Source organism: Epinephelus moara, chromosome 3 (assembly GCF_006386435.1).
Source record: "Epinephelus moara isolate mb chromosome 3, YSFRI_EMoa_1.0, whole genome shotgun sequence".
NCBI lineage: Eukaryota > Metazoa > Chordata > Actinopteri > Perciformes > Serranidae > Epinephelus > Epinephelus moara.
The window spans coordinates 8,103,944-8,121,776 of record NC_065508.1 but is presented as its reverse complement, the minus strand read 5'-3'; the positions used below and the strand labels follow the sequence as shown (position 1 = coordinate 8,121,776).

The 17,833-nt window shown below is 40.0% G+C and overlaps 1 protein-coding gene across 1 annotated transcript; it reads left to right on the top strand.

Annotated features, from left to right (window-relative positions):
• Positions 1–391: 391 nt before the first annotated feature.
• Positions 392–16,720, top strand: LOC126387836 (sodium- and chloride-dependent GABA transporter 2-like). Its single transcript, XM_050040544.1, has 14 exons — positions 392–683; positions 827–961; positions 1,149–1,289; positions 1,687–1,774; positions 2,021–2,153; positions 5,548–5,682; positions 7,167–7,270; positions 7,469–7,593; positions 8,578–8,690; positions 8,775–8,912; positions 11,686–11,788; positions 11,984–12,084; positions 12,498–12,668; positions 15,109–16,720. The coding sequence occupies exons 1-14, from the start codon at positions 506–508 to the stop codon at positions 15,241–15,243; spliced, it is 1,800 nt and encodes a 599-aa protein (XP_049896501.1). The 5' UTR covers positions 392–505; the 3' UTR covers positions 15,244–16,720.
• The last annotated feature ends 1,113 nt before the right edge of the window (positions 16,721–17,833 follow it).

The window sequence follows — 17,833 nt, the reverse complement described above, 5'->3', positions numbered from 1 at the left end:
TGACTGAAATACTTCATACGTCCACAGAATATTGGGACGATAGACTACTTACTGATGCAAGAGTCATGGATACCTGCCAGCCTCAAAGTTTATTTGATTTCATTCTGCAAAGTGATTCTTATGATTTTTTTATGCTCAACTGAAACACATCAGAAGTAACCTCGTCTGCTCTGATTTGCTGATCACGATCTATACCGCCCTCCTACACCTTTTCCAAGCTTCATTTACTCAATGACTCCCTCCCCCAGCCGTCAATGCACATCTGCGCATCTTCAACGTAAATAGTTTGTGTCTCAGTCATCATCATTCTCAGTAACAGGACCAACACAGCCGCTCTCACTTCTGTAACTTCACTTACAACAATCTGTAACACGTCTGCAACTTCACACTCCCACACTGCCAACATACAGTGTGTGGGGTTTTCACCAGAAGGCTCAAGATCTTATCTGGGCACAGGACAAACTTATCACTGCAGAGTGGTTTGAGGTGAATTTGAGTGGGAAAGATGGCCAAGAATGGCACCTGCACGCAGTTTGTGCCAAACGGACACCCACAGAAGAAAGACTTGGAGGGACGGGGGTACTGGGGGCACAAAGCCGAGTACATCCTGACTGTGATGGGCGCAATTATCGGACCTGGCAACGTTTGGAGGTTTCCCTATCTGTGTTACAGAAACGGCGGAGGTGAGTGATTTCACGCAGAAACTGTTGCTCCCAGTTTGAAATAGCACATCTGTGACAATTATTAATATCATTTTATACAATTAGTTTTCTAGTATAACATTTTTTTTTCTCATTGCGAAGTAAAGACCCTCTCCTTTTTGCAGGTGTGTTCTTCATACCATACATCTTGTTCATGCTTACATGCGGAATACCCTTATTCTTCCTGGAGACTGCCTTAGGACAGTACACCAACCAGGGGGGGATCACGTGCTGGAGAAAGATTTGCCCGCTTTTCCAAGGTTAATGAAAACGCACGAAGTCTATCCTTTTAACCACATCACCGTTTGTCACCTGAGTGCTTTGGAGCTATGATTTAATCGCAGCATGATGTTTATGTTCTAAATGATCTAATCTACACCTTCTAGGAAATAGACAGTGTTGAATGAATGGACAGAATATTATCACTGGTGTTTTTCCTTTTTATAGGCATGGGCTACGCCAGCCACTTAATCATCTCATTCAGTGCCACCTCCTATATCGTCATCATGGCATGGGCGTTCTTTTACCTCTTCTCGTCCTTCAGCGCGGACTTGCCTTGGGCCACATGTGGAAATGAGTGGAACACAGGTAGGCTCCCCTCCAGACTTTAGTTTAATCATGCAGCACAATTCATACACAGCAGCAATTTAAACCGAGCAGATAAAAGATCAAAGAGGAAAAATGAAAGATTAAAAAGAAAGAGTGCATCAGGTCAGCTAAAAGAAGAGATAAAGTAGAGTGCAGCAGTGGAGTGGGTGTGGAATATTGTCTATACAATGAACAACTGGTATGAAGACTCTTGTTAGGTGAGATATAGAGAGTATGATAATGCAGTGCAATATTGTTGGGGAAAACAAGCTGGGGATTTTATGTGTAACATAAAAAATGTAATCAATGTGTGATCCAACAAAGCATGTTTTAAATTCATGTTGTAATTTGAAGACGAGCATTTTTACTTTCCTGGTGTTTTATTTTCTTCAACTAGATGCATGTGTGGACTTCAGCCATCCAAATCTGAGCCACAGCATGACATTCAGAGAGAATACTACGCTTCCTGTTGTGGAGTTCTGGCAGTAAGCATGTAGTCAACTCACAAGTTTAACTGAAGGCTATTTTTTCTTTCTTTTTCTTTCTCCCTCCCCTTTCTCTCCTCTCAGCCCTCCTTTTTTTTTAGCCTGCCTCTGATTATCTCCTGTTCCTTTCTGTCACTCATCCACCATCTCATCCTGACGCTGAGTTCTTTCACTTCACCTTTCACCTGTCATTGTTAATTTTTGCTCTCCATCTCACCCCCACCATCGCTCCCCTCCTCTGTCCAGGCACCGTGTTTTGAAAATCTCAGGTGGTATTGAGGAGGTGGGCAGCTTGAGATGGGAACTGGTCTTGTGTCTCATCCTGACCTGGGTCATCTGCTACTTTTGCGTCTGGAAGGGCATCAAGTCGACAGGAAAGGTCAGTGAATAATATTCATAAATGTTTAACACAGTTTTGCACAAATCTCCCGCGAAAACACTGACCCAAATTAGGATTATTTTGTTATTTTTTCAGCTGCAAAATTTTGTGAATTTCAAGTTAAAGTTGAAGTCTTATTCAATCTGAGAACTACACATCTAGTTCACACTCCTCCAGACAATACATTAATCGTATTACAGTTACTTAATAGGACCATATGAGCTGGGTTTGGGCCAGAGGCTGCAAGTGTTTTAATCTGATATTTGAGTCGTAAAACAGCCACTTGAAGCAGCAGCTGTCCAGAGTGCTGATCCTGTTACTGTTAGCAGTACAGGAACTACAGGTTGCTTTCCATAATGCTAATATGTTTCCTCACTTCCCTCACTTGCTTGGTTTCCTCACGGCATAGCTCCACCCAGTGAGGATGTCAAAGAGATAGGGCGAGGAAGAGATGCTAGGACAGAGGAAGCGAAACTGCTGAACTAGAAATTCTTGGTTCTATAGTATCAGTCTTAAGCAACGTCAGTTACTGCGCCACATGTGGTGGTGCAGCATTTATACATCACTCCACTTGATGAAAGACCTTGGTATAGGACACACCTGTGTTTTTCTTGCTCTTGGCTCCTGCAGAAGCCTCTTCTCTCTCATGGCCTAGGGGTGCATTTAAAGGAATTAGAAGATCCAGAGAGGGAACAATTTCTGGGTCATAGGAGGAGAGAGGATGCAAGGGACATAAGTTAGCATAATGAACAGTGCTCCATCTGAGAAATTCACCATCATCCACACTTCTGGTGGCCAACGGAAAGGTTAAGCTATTAAGGATTTGGTCCAATTTCCACGATTATCAGCGTTATCAACCTATTTTAATCCTAGTTCTTCTTCTTCTTCTTCTTCTTCTTCTTCTTCTTCTTCTTCTTCCAAGGAAATCATACTTCCCATGGGTGAAAACTCACCAAACTTTGCACAAAGGTCCATTCTCATGCCAGATATCCTCAGCTGTAAACTCAAGCCAATAGTCCTAATGGTGGCGCTACAGCAAGCGTCTAAAGTTAAAAAATTTTAAAATTCATAACAAATCAACCATACGTGCTACAACTTCACAACTTTCATCAAACTGTAGCCCCAATACTGAAGAAAATTTTGTACATTTAAACCTATTAAAAATTATGAAGTTCATCACTCTGTTTTTTTTTCAAAAACTGTATTAAAAATTATGAAGTTCATCACTCTGTTTTTTTTTCAAAAACTGTAAAACGTCTTAAACCTATCTCCTCCCACAATTTTTGCTCAATTGACAAAACTTGCTACAGAGCATCTTCAGACTGTCCTACAAAAACTATGTTTCTCAGATTTTTGATTTATCAAAAATTGAGCCTACAGTGCATCAAAATGTTTGACTGTAAACGGTACTGTAAACATATACATGCAAATTCTTGCTAAATAAATCTTCAATGTTCATGAAAAAAATGACAAAATTCTAGAGTCATGGTAGATGATGTGTGGCAAATTTCAGAATTTTATCTCAAAAACTGAATTTTTGACAGCATTTTGAATTTTGCTCTAATGTGAACAATTGGAGTCAATGTAAAAATGGCAATTTTAAACATCAGTTTTTCACTTATGGAGCAAATCAATCATTGTTACAAACAAATTACCAACATCTCCATGCTGTCTAGATGCAATATGTGTATTTTCAGATTTTTGTCTTAATAACTGAATTTTTTACAGTGGTTTCAAATCTGCCTTTCCATGCACGGATGGCTGCTTTCCTACACAACAGTGAATGGCTTACTCAATTTGTGAAGCCACTGTTGAGTTGCTACTTGCCAATTAGCTCAGAGCGGTAGATGGCTGTCTTAGGTTCCAGAGGTTGCGAGTTCAAGCCTCAACTGGTGCAGAATCCACATTGTAATGTAATCATCTTCTTGTGCTCCAGCTTATTGCTTAAAATTGCCTGAGCCTGACTCATCACTGTGCAGCATCTTCAAGTCTTTTTTCTGCTAGAAAATCTGCCTTCTCGTGCTTGAAAATAAACCAAACTTTGCACAAAGATCCAGTGTCAAAACTTCAGTGTGAAACCATCTGAAGCTTCTCACTTTGCACATAGCTCAACTAGTTAAACATCAGTTTTAGCTCAACTAGTTAAACATCAGTTTTTCACTTATGGAGCAAATCAATCATTGTTAAAATAAATTATCAACATCTCCATGCTGTCTAGATGCAATATGTGTATTTTCAGATTTTTGTTTTTACAGTGGTTTGAAATCTGCTTTTCCATGCATGAACGGCTGCTAAACCTGCACGTCTGGCTTAGTCAATTTGTGAAGCTACACATGAATTGTCACTGACTAACTAGCTCAGTGAGATAGAAATTGATCCTTAGTCTCAGAGGTTGTGAGTTCAAGCCTCAGCTGATGCAAAAGGCAGATTGTGTTACTAAATTCCTAAATGTCTTCCATTCTTCTGCTTGTTGCTCAGAATTGCCTAAAAATGCCCAGACCCGACCCATCGCTGCGCAGTACCTATAATTTGTTTTTAGTCTTGTGTTACTGTAAGTGTCTCGGTACAGTGGAGTGTTTAAGGCTGTGTTCATTTTAAGTAGCAGTAGTTGTTGTTGGCAGTAGTCACTGTTGTTTCATACCTGCTTGCAACATGAAAATAATCTTTGAAATATTTCACTGGCTCAGTTTGGCTGACAAGTTTACTTTAGGGTGACAAGTTTCTGAGGGGTTAGCAGGGTTGTGGTTAGAGTGGTTGCACAATCGTAGGGGTCACCTGAGCTCTTAGTTTCAGAGTTGTTAAGGTCACAATGTGAGTCATTGACCCACCTGGCCACCATGTGAGTCGTAAGGGTCAGGTGGTACCAGGGGGGAGTGGGTGTGAAGTTGTCTGGGGAGGGAAAACCATCTTTCCTCCCTGGCCAAGATGTGCACATTGCTGTCCTCAATGGAGTGTCCCTTCTCCTGTAGATGTAAGTGGACAGCCAAGTCTTGACCCGAGGAGGTGGCTCCCCTGTGCTGTGCCCTGCGCTTGTGGAGTGGTTGTTTTATCTCCCCAACGTATAAATCTGTGCATTCCTGGCTGCACTGAACTGCATGCACTACATTACTCTGCTCATGTCTGGGTGTTTTGTCCTTGGGGTGGACAAGTTTCTGTCTCAGTGTGTTACTGGGTTTAAAGTCACAGGGATGTGGTGTTTGTTTCTCAGACACTCCTGTGACACAAGGAATGACAATATCTTGTGTTTGCCTACAGTTGCCTACGATATAGCACTGACGATTACCATGACCTGGATGACTGAGAATCTTTACCGACAAACATATATAATGCTGTTCTTTTTCACTGTTGAATGGTGCGAGCTGACTAACTTTATTTATTTTTTCTTTACTTTCAGGCAGCTTTCTTCACAGCCACCTTCCCCTACGTTATGCTGCTGATTTTGCTCATACGTGGTGTTACCCTACCAGGGGCATTGGACGGGATCATTTACTACCTCTACCCTGATATTTCCCGCCTTTATGATCCCCAGGTAAGAACACAGATGTGATCTTTGGAGCAGGACCGCTATATTATGTCTTCTGCACAGAGTAATGTTCATACCCACATGACTTTGTTGACAAAAGGAAATGTTGGCATAGTACGTTTCTGCAAACCACGGATATTTTACATTTCCATGATGTACATATCAACATTTCAAGAGACATAGTTCTGTATACATGTATATGAGCTAACTTTGTCATCAGAAAGAGATGGTGGATGGTGTGACATCGAGGTGAGGTGCTAAGCTGCAGACCACCCACAAAAACTGGGTGTTTATGAGCGAGACAATGGAGGCATGGTCAGCTGCAATCGTGCCACCAAAACCTAGTGTTTTTAGCAAGACGTCTGCAGCATTTCTAGCACTGATTGTACCACTGAAACTGGGTGATTTATAGCAAGACAACGGAGGCATTTCCATCTACAATTGTGCCACCAAATGTAGTGTTTTTTAAGGTGACATCCACAGCTTTCCAGCTGCATTGTCACTAAACGTGATGTTTTTTAGTGAGATATCCATGGCATTTCCAGCTGTGATTGTGACCAAAACTGACTGATTTTTAGCAAGACATCGATTGCATTTCTAGCTGCAATTAAGGCATAAAATCTGGGTGTTTTTTAGCAAGACATCCACGGCATTCAGCCACATATGTGCCACTACAATGGGTTGTTTTTTGCGAGACATTGGCGGCATTTCCAGCAGTGATTTTGCCACCAAAACGGTGTTTTCAACAAGACATCTGCTGCATTTCTGGCTGCAATTGTGCCACCAAAACTGGTCGATTTTAGCAAGACTGATAGCATTTCAAGCTGTGATTAAGGCATAAAATCTGCAACATTTTCAGCCACACTTGCTGCACTAAAATGGGGTGTTTTTAGCAAGACATCCACAGCATTCAGCCACAATTGTGCCACTACAATGGGTTGTTTTTTGTGAGACATTAGCGGCATTTCCAGCTGTGATTGTGCCACCAAAACTGACTGATTTTTTGAAAGACATCCACTGCATTTCTAGCTGCATTGTCACTAAACGTGGTGTTTTTTAGCGAGACATCCATGGCATTTCCAGCTGTGATTGTGACCAAAACTGACTGGTTTTTAGCAAGACATCGATAGCATTTCTAGCTGCAATTAAGGCATAAAATCTGGGTGTTTTCTTTTTAGCAAGACATCCACAGCATACAGCCACAATTGTGCCACTACAATGGGTTGTTTTTTGCAAGACAGCTGCATTTCCAGCAGTGATTTTGCCACCAAAACTGGGTGTGTTTTAGTGAGACATCAGTGGTGTTTCCAGTTGCAATTGTGCCTCTAAAACTGTGTGATTCTTAGCAACACAACGTTATTGAAATGTGAAGTTTCAGCATATTCGCCACATAACTACATGTTAATGTTACATATCCATGGTTTGCAGATGCTAACGCAAATGGCAACATATATTCTGGTGACTGGATTGAAATTGTTCAACCTTTTCAGGTGTGGATGGATGCTGGCACTCAGATCTTCTTCTCCTATGCCATCGGCCTTGGGTTCCTAACCTCTCTTGGGAGTTACAACACTTACAACAATGACTGTTACAGGTAAGATCAATCTGTCAAACTTAAGTGCTGCAACACCAAGGAGTAAAACATTTGAAAATGAGTTTAAATCAGTTCATGGGTCACTAATTAACGTTAGCAAGTGAAATGAGCATGCACTTCTGCTACACTTTGAATCCTTTCATTCACTCCTCAACTGCTTACACATTTCTGTACTCACTGTATTCATTTTTCTTTCAGGGACTGTTTTTTCTTGTGTCTGCTAAACAGTGCAACCAGCATTGTGTCAGGCTTCGCCATTTTCTCTGTTTTGGGTTTCATGACCAAAGAACAAGGAGTGGATATTTCTGAAGTAGCCGAATCAGGCAAGTATGGACTTAGCGAAGTTCAACTTCATAGTCAGCAGTAGAGTGAAAAACAGATATAATATATTTCCTGTTCAGCTTGTTGGGGGAGCTTTTAGTATAAATCGCGACACACCGCACCTGCTTAGTGTTACCTTTTCACCCTGTGTGGAAAACTGTGCCAAATCATACCAGGAATCTTCATCCGTGTCCTCTGATCTTTCCAACCCAAGAAGCTTACTGGCAGACCTGATACAGCTTCTCCTGTCATCTTTTTTTTCCTTCTTCAGCTTTCACTTCACCTGAGTGTGATTACTGGTAACAAGCAGGCAGCAGGAATTCAAAGCAGAGGACAAAACTAAAAAAGGTTAATGATTTAGGCTTGGCATTAATCATGACATTAATTGTGGAAAATCATGAATCTCTGAGTTACTTTGACATTTTTGGCAACCACTCAGGATCATAACTGCACCGACACACCTCAGATGCTCAAATTTGTCGCACGACTTGTAGACATTTGCAGCTGAAGTGTGAAGGCAGAATATCAAAACATTCACACCTTTCTTGGCTTAACATTATTCCTGCTTAGCTTTGTCAAATCAAGCATCTTAACATGCTGACGTTAGCATTAGCTCAAAGCACCATAAATGTTAGTGAGATTAGTTAGATTTTAAATTGGAAAACATCGTCAAGGCTAAGATTTTAACTATTTAATGATGCTGCAACATTCCCAGTTCTCCTTTACTTACCAATGTTTTCAGTCTTTTCTTTCTTGACATGACATTACAAATGTTCAATTTATCAAATTGTCTTCCACCATTTATTTTAACATTCTTTAAATCAGATTTAATCACTCATAAGCTTATGGAATTCACATATTTAAAAGAGAGAAAATCCTCAATATACGAAAAGTGAAAATTGCACACACACAGGTGATATTCTTGTGTGTTGCCCAATCATTTATGTTTGTGTTACATCTCATTACAATCTTTGTGTGTACTGTAGGTCCAGGGTTGGCATTCATTGTCTACCCACGTGCTGTAGCCATGATGCCCATGCCACAGGTCTGGTCAGTGTGTTTCTTCCTGATGATTATTCTGCTCGGATTGGACAGTCAGGTACCAGCCAAACCTCTCTGAATAAATAAATGAAGGATTGAATGGATGAACGAAGGCCCTGATTCTCTTTCCTCTCACTTCCAGTTTGTTGGTCTGGAGTGTCTGATGACATCACTGACTGATCTGTTCCCGTCTTACCTGCGCCAAGGCGTTAGACGTGAGCTGGTTCTGCTGGGTATCTGCAGTACCTGCTGTTTGCTCGGACTCTCCCTGGTCACTGAGGTTAGTACTGCACACTCGGAGTGAGACAGTTAGCAAAACAATTCCCTATTATTGCACCCAATGTGCTTTAGTCAGTGGCACAATGTTACAGGAGGCACAGCAGAGAAAGCAGTGGATAGAGGTCAATCTAAGTTACACATAAAGTGATTTAAAAGATGATACAAAGACTAAGAACTTCTGTCTTACGGTAACAAAATCCACCAAAGGGTGTCTCTAAAGTGCACAAATTAATGCATTGTATTTTTACTTTAATATGCACTAAGCAATGAAGTATAACAATATCCATTTATTGTTTTTACGAGTGGTTAAATGCTGGACTTAATCTTGGTCTGGAGCAGTCATTGCTTGGCTGCCAAACTAGCTGTTTCCTGTCCAGTCTTTACGCTAAGCCACGCAAATCGGCTGTAGGCTCCTTCTTCATGTTTAAGGGACATCACACTCAAGGCAAGAAATTAATTTCTTGGTTACTGTGGATGGAAAATTAGACACCTGCCAAATGCTGCTATTTCTTTCCCGTTGTGTGCACTGCAACACTGTCTGCCAGCATGGATCCTGTGCTCTGTAGCTACAGTGTTACAAAGGTACAAAGAGATTAAACTTTTCACCCATTCTGAACCCTGTGACCCTTGCAGTCTGAATGCAAGGCCACTTTGAAAAAATGTAAGGCTTTAAAGATGCATTTGATTAGACTGGGCTTACTGGGCAAAACAAGTTGCAGAACTGCAGTATTATGAGGTTCTTGGGCCCACTGTGGTCATTGAATCCCAAGAACAGCATGTTTTGTCCATTAAACGGAATGCAGAACTTTTGTTTTCCTCTCTGGAAGTTAGAGAAATTACATCAACACTGTGGACACGTGCTTATGACTATGCAGCAAACTGTGGGGCTAACAAATTAAGCTAGCGAGGAAGTGCCCAGAAGCCAGTCAGTCCCCATAGACCCCCATGTTAAAATAACCAGCAGTACAGCAGGAATAAACATGTTCACAGCCTGGTCGGAAGCAGACAAAAAAACGGTTTTGGTCTATATAGCTAATTTTCAACTTCAGAAAACTGTTCCCATTTACATTTTATAAAGGCTTAAAGTTACGCATAATTAAGTGTGAGCTGCTTTGAGTGACAGTTGTCTACCAATAGCGTCCTCGGCTTCTCAGTCAGATCCACCCCTCGCTCCTCCACAGCGCCAGCTTCACGCCCAAATATGGTCACTTCTGGATGTAGATGTCCAAAGTATCAAATTTGAGGCTTTCAAACAGAAGTCCACAAAGCATTGGGAGACGGTAGCTACATCCATTGTTTTTAAGGTCTGTGTTTATGACATTCATGTGGATTTCATGTGAGCTTGGCATATCTCCCTTGCCCCTATCCACCCTAGAAACTTCTTGAATGCGTCTTGGGATTTTTCATCACAGCTTTCGCGATACTCCTACCTGCTGCTCCATCACTATGGTCTCTCCCCACTTCCTGCCCAATTTATCACTGGCTGGTTGATGTAAAACGCTTCACTTCCAGTGAGCCAATGCAGGAAATTGGCCACAGAGACCAGAACTCTGGTATACTGTGAAATACAGAGGGCTTTCCCTGTTGGTGATGGGCTTAATCAGTATTGTCATTCATTTCTTCACTTTAATAAAGCACTTTGTAACTGTTTAAAAAGGTGCTATATAAATAAAGTTTATTGTTATTATTGTAATTATAAATGCAGAGGCACTCAAGGTACTGCACACTTACTTACAGAGAGAGAAAAATTGGCCCCAGATGTACTCAGACCTGTCTCTGTTGCTCTGCTGGAGGGCTTGAAGGAAAGCCTGCCAAATCTTCGAGCACAGGCTAGCCAGTTCTTTGAGGTTACTGTATAACACGAATGAATCCTTCTCACTTTAGGAATCATAGTCTTTAGTATAAACGCCAAAAGGAGTGGCAGAGCTGTCAAATAGCTTAATCTCACAACAGCCATGATGTGAAGATGGAGGCTACATAAATTTAAAAAGGCCAAGACTGACTTGGTTTCACATGGAACACAAACAGAGGTCTCTGGGGTCAAAGTCCTGTGTCCACATACCCTCCTTTGCACCCATCATATGAGGAAGGACCAACCCAGTCTCACTCCTAACTCATCCAGTACCGACATTTGCTCAGTGGCCCTCAGTGTCAGACACCGACATACCCTATAGACTTCTACCAGGAGGCTGCTGTTCATGTTCCATGTGAAACCAAAATTCATTCGAGTTATTTTGATAACATGGTGAGATTATGTGAAATTACGTTATGTTGGTAACAAACATAGTTATTTTAAGCCAAACCATGATGTTGTTTTCTTCACCTGAACATGTACTCAAGTTGCCTAAACCTAAGGCAGTAAACTTAAAATGTTTTTTACCTATGTTCTGTGTTTATTTTGAAAAGAGACTGTCTGCATTTAACAAGCAAAAACTGTACATTTCCTGTGAAAATGAAAGTTTAATTTGAAAAGACACAACAAGTAACAAGTATAAATTGACATGCTTTCCCTGTGCATCTGAAACTGACGCAGGAGGGGTGCCTAGGGCGTCATATTTTGAAGTGTAACGCCACTGACCAAGTGTTGGTATATGACGAGTTTAGAGTGAGAGTGAGCTGCAACCAAAGCTAATGCTAATCAGATTATAAAAAGGACCATTTTGAAGCTCATGCCCATGTTTTAAGTTTACTTTGCTGGTTAATATGAAGAGGCTGATTATGTTGTGGGTTCAGTGTTGTAAGACAACAGTTAATAGTTCCATCCTTGTTCTTAGGGAGGGATGTACCTGCTCCAGCTGTTGGACCATCACGTCTGTAGCGGCACCACCCTGATCCTCCTCTCTCTCTGCCAGTCTGTCAGCATTGCCTGGGTGTACGGTAAGTCAAAGATAATTCAACCAACCATGCACAGACTACGTCCTCTTGACAAACAGACACAACTCTTCTTCAGATTATGATAAACTTATAACCTTTTTTTAACAGGGCAACAACCACTGTATGCACGCATGGTATGCCTATAAATTCATCTCAAAGCTGAGGTTGTACTTTCTAATATCTTTCCTTTCCCTAAAGGTGCTGACCGTTTCTATGGCAACATCACGGACATGATCGGTTATCGCCCGTATCCAGTGATGAAATACTGCTGGAGCTACATCACTCCCCTCTTCTGTTTCGTAAGAGTCCTTTCATTCACTCCGTGTGTTGATATCTTACTCATGCCTGTTTCCCTTTGATGAATGATACATATGTATACATCCATGGGAGAAAAGGAGGACCAACCACAGTTAGAATTATGTGCATATTAATCACAGGCAATGCACATATCGTCTTACCTCTTTCCCTTTTCACCCTTGAAGCTAACTTGCAATCCTTCCCAGCAGAACTTTACACCCCAGTGCCCCCATTTAACTGGTGTAAATATGCATCAGATTCATGAAAGGATTTATATTTATGTTCTAATTATATTCCCTCCCGCTGTGGTTCTGTATGATTTGCGAGGTTAAAGTTAAGTCGTGTCTTGTCTTCTGCACGTAACAGTTATGTAAATACAGACCGCGATGTAACAGTTTGTCTCCTCTAACCACAGGGCACGTTCATCTTCTCCATTGTCAAATACTCCCCGCTGAAGTTCAGCAACACTTATGTTTATCCACTCTGGGCCAACATCTTGGGCTGGTTTATTGCCACTGTCTCGCTCTCCCTCATCCCGCTGTTTGTGGTATATAAAATGATGCATGGAAAAGGAACTCTTCGGCAGGTGAGCACAGGCATCTTGTTTCTCTTTGAATTGTAAAAGCACTGTTTAGTAATATTACTCAAAAAAATACAATGGAAAGCTGAGCATCTGACAAAACTAACCACTGACACACTTGTTGATCATTCAAACTTTTAGTCCCGGATATAGATGACGCTCATTTTGTGTTTGTTGCCAGTGCAAATCCAACTGTGCTGACATACATTTATGAAGTAAACAGTGCTTAAAATGTGCTTTGATTTGGTTAAAGGTTGTTTGAGTGCACGTTCCATTATTCACAGAGAGCACTGTGATCTGGATGACTGACATAGTTATATGTGTTTGTGTTGGCCACTCTCAAACCTTGACTGTACATCTTAGTGTATACAACAGGATTCCTGGCCTCTCACCAGGATTTCTCAGAAACTCTTCTATATACATGGCTTACAGGCAAAACCTGTGGGATGCTACTTGAAACAACAAATGAACTTTTGCTTTGGAATGAAATCAATCTTGCAGTTGCAGTGTAAGCCTGGCAGTGGTGAAAAGTAACAAAGCACAGTTATACAAGTGCCACATTTAATATGATTTACCATTTTCCATATATTTGCTACATTTCAGAGGCACATATATACGTTTTACTCTTTTATGTATTTGACAACATAATTAACTTTACTAATCCCTGGGGGGAAATCCACAAGCTTCCCAATTTAGTAGTTAAACTAGCCCTGCCTTACCAGCTATCACATTAAAGTGATTTACAGTATGTTTACACTAATGCATCAGTAATGAGAATCCATTTTTCATAATGGGTACTTTTATTCTTGTCACTTTAGGTATATTTACCTGAGACCTGAGTCTTGTAAATATATAGTCTCGTAAAAAAATTGAAAACGAACAATGACTGGATTATTGATTATGTGTGTTTATACATGTGTCTTATTCCTCTGTGTCACAGAGCTCCACTGTTGTAGAAACTATCAGAAACACACTAGCCACATAGTTGCACTGTTGTCACATCCATTCATTACAATGAATGATCATTTCAATTTAATCCCACATGCACTGTCCTGCTGCTGTAAATGCTCCCCAATATAGAAAATATGTACTGATCCACAGCTCATAACAGTCCCAAGCAATTGCAAGAATTATTATTAGGATAGGAACAACAGCAAATGAGGAATCAACAGATTTAACTTAACAATGTAGCAAACAAACAAATTATAATAATACAAAAAGACAAACAAAAAGAGTGTGGTATGTGCAAAATTGCCAGTCTCATCTTCTTTTTTCTCTTTCCCTAATACCCTCCACATACACTCCTCTCTTGCTTTTCCCTAATGTTGGATTCTTTTTATTCATTTATTATTTCATTTATTTGATGGGGTCAGGGGCTTTGGGTGGCCACCTATGTCACCCACAAGTACATTCGCCACTGGTGCCCAGCTGTTTTAGTGTTACTTTTTTTTTTTAAACTGAAATTATTTACCGGTGATCCATTTTTAACGACGTCCTCAGATGGAACGAATAGGCTTGGAGCTTAGAGCCATAAAGTCAGAAAGTATTGAGGCATGGACTAACGCATTGTTATATAGAATATCACCCATAGCCTAAAAATAATGGACAAAGCTACCATGATGTCACCCACTGGTTTGTAGACTCTGTTTTTAAACCCTAAATTCAGCATTACGGCTGTCGCCATCTTGGTTTTTGGTGTCAGAAGTGATCATATTTCGGCAAAAGGATGGCATTGTGAAGGAGCTAGGGGTGGATCTTGCCAGGAAGGGGGAAATTAGATATAGAGACCAAAACTGTTTTTTGTACCAGGCTGTAAACATCTGCTGTAAAGTTGGGCATTTTGACGTGAGAGTCCACAGGGATTGACTGGCTTCTACAGCCAGCCTCAAGTGGCCGTTCACAGAACTGCAGTTCATGGTACTTCCATGTTGGCTTCATTTTCCAGCCCTGGTTGGTGCTTGATGCCACTACTCCCATCATTTACTACACAGATACATTAAGCAGTTTTTTGTAGGTCGGTTGTACTGTATCGACTTGTTATTGCATCATATTGGTTGGGTGTAAGCATGTCACTGTTTTTTTTTTTAAGGTTCCACAACACTCATGACAGTTGAGTACAACAAAGCATAGGCTTGTCCAAAGTAGTGCAAATTAAAAAACTTCAAATTGCAAAAAAAAATAAAATAAAATAAATATATATAGTAATGATAAATAAATTTTTAAAAAAAATTGAAGAAGTTGTAATAAAAAATATAATAAAGGTGTTTAAGTATAATGTGCAAAATTGTTTTAAAAAGGCAAATCATTTCTACTGTACACTATCATCATATGAACATAAAGGCGTAATAGTGCACATAAAAATCTGTCCTAATATGCACAGGACACAGTGTGTTATCCTCAGCTATTCAATGAATTTCTTTTCACTCTTGTATCTCTTTTTCTTCAGCGATTCTTGTTGCTCTGCCAACCTGTGGAGGACCTCCCCTTGGATCAAAAATATCCTCATACACCTGCAACCAATGGCACTGCTGCCCACACAGAGCTCAAACCTTTTGCCGAAAATGGGGAACTCACTCAGTGAACACAAACACGAGTTCTTCAACAGCAATAATACATTGTAAAGTCATTCCAGAACATGTCTCAAGGGGTGCGTTCTTGCATTTGTTTCTGCAGTGAAGCAATCTCAGACCCTGACGGACTGCTCTAGCTTTTTCAAAAGAAATTTGACAAATACCTTTAATATTTAAATTTAAGAGTGTGAAGAAAGTAAAGGACTTTGATTATTATCTTTTGTTTTAATCCAAACTTTCACATTAAGCCGTCTGATAGATTCGGGTCCTTGCCTCAACACCAACTCAACACCACTACAGTTATTAGCTTAACTAACTTTTAAAAAATGTAACCTTGCAGGAATAATCAGACTGTCTCATTTGTTAAGGATGAATTTAAATTGTTTCTAAAGAATATGGACTTCACAGGATCACAGCTGTAAACGGATTCTGTGATTCAGTACATGCAAACATGCCAGCATCTCAAAGGCCAGTTTGCTGATCACTCTCTGACATGTTACACTTGAACGTATGCATTTTTTATGGTTTTTCCTCCTGTGTTTTGCAAAATATTTACCAAGATAGCATTATACTGTTTAACTGTGCATGAAACATTAGCCCATTTTGTATGTTAGAACATTTACTGCCAGTGTTCTCTTAATCATTCACTCAGACATGTTGGCAACCTTGCTCCATGTAGTGCTGCTATGTATTTGTATCTACATAAATATCATGTGTGGGATGTATGCATCCTATATAGTGCAACATAAATCTTTATATAACCTCTTATACCTCTTCAAACTATAAGTGCCTTAAGTCGTTTTTTCTGTTCTTGCTCTCTGCAAAGTGTCTTTGAGTATCCTGAAAAGCGCTGTATAAATCCAGTGTATTATTATTAATATTAAGACAACTTATTTAGGTTTATCAGCTTGATATAAAGGTAGGTGTGGGTTTCTACAGCTACAGAATAGAATATTTAACGTGGTTCTACCCAGGTATAGCCATTTATACTGGACTGTTAGTCAAGAATACATATTTTCATTATCATTTACATAGGAACAAGGGGCCAGATGTATGATGATGTGTTATTGTCTTTGCAGGCTCCACAGTATTCTGTCAATCACAGACATAATTGAGAAATTAATTTTAAATGATTTATGAGTGGTAAAATTCCATCACTCTCTTAATTTAAATTTGAGCCATCATTAACCTGTCGATGATTAATTTAATCCTGAACTGTGAAGCACTTTGTCAGGTTAGTTTCAACATGAACACTATTAATCGCTGGTCATCCTTCTGACATTTAATAATAATAATAATGATTGATAATACAGAATCAGGCGTTATGTGCGGCTTTATAAACCTGACAAAAAGATGTGCATATTTCCTTCTGTGCGCACAGTCGTCAGTCTGTTCAGATTCTTATGCATCTGGCCCTCGGTACTTTGTTATGTGTTTTCATGTGTTATTATGTTATGTATTTTGTCTACTTGCTATATTGAACTATGGATAAACAAATAAAAAGGGATGGAAGATGGTGAAAATTGTCAGGTGTCAGTTAATGTGATCACTTTGTTATGTTACATAAATTATTCATAAATACAAAAGCAGGTCCGCTCATCAGAAAATGCTCCTTTTGGAAATTCTAATCATATCACCACGTGATGTTACGAGCACCAGCCCTTCATCAGACATGAACAAGGTAAGGAGACACACCTCTAATGGTGGTCGCCCAACAGATCATGTGATAACACATGTAGCCATACAGAAACACACTGCAAAACCAGAATACAATTACAAAAAATATACATTTATAAACAGACAGCAGTGCCTAAAGTATCACCTTGAATATCACACGACTGAAACATCAGGTTAAAAAACTGTCATAATGACATGCAAATTCAAGGTGAAATAGTAGAGGAAGATGTTCTTTAAAAATAAAGGCGCCACTAATACTACAGAAAGTAGTGATTATCAATGAGAAATACCACAGCGATGTAATAAACAAATCTTGAGCAGCATGTAACCTTGATGTTATCTTGATGCGTGCAATCTTTAGGGGTGTAACGATACATTGATCCACATCGATACATCGATTCATTGATTAACAATCCGATTATATCGATACATCGATTCATTGATTAACAATCCGATTATATCGATGCAAAATGAAAACATCGATCCACATCGTCATCTTAAAGATACACATTTATTTTGAAATTCACATAGCACGTCTGTGTCACCATTTCTGGGCAAGCGCGCCTCCGCTCAAACAACAAAAAGAGCTCAGAAATAAAATGGTCAAATCATATTCTAGTGAGTTGATGTAAATGATTGTGTTAGATGGGCATATGATATCGCGTCATGTCGATCGCAGGCTCCTGAATCGAATCGAATCAAAATCGTATCGTGACAGACTTTGTGATATCGGCAAACATTGTATCGTCATCCAAACAAATCGATATAATATCGTATCATGATGAAGCTGGTGATTTACACCCCTAGTAATCTTGTTCATATCTGATGAAGGGCTGGTGCCTGAAACATCACAATCAAAATCTCCGAAAGAAGCAGTTTCTGGTGTGCTGAACTGCTTTTGTATTTGTTTTTCTGACCAGCACC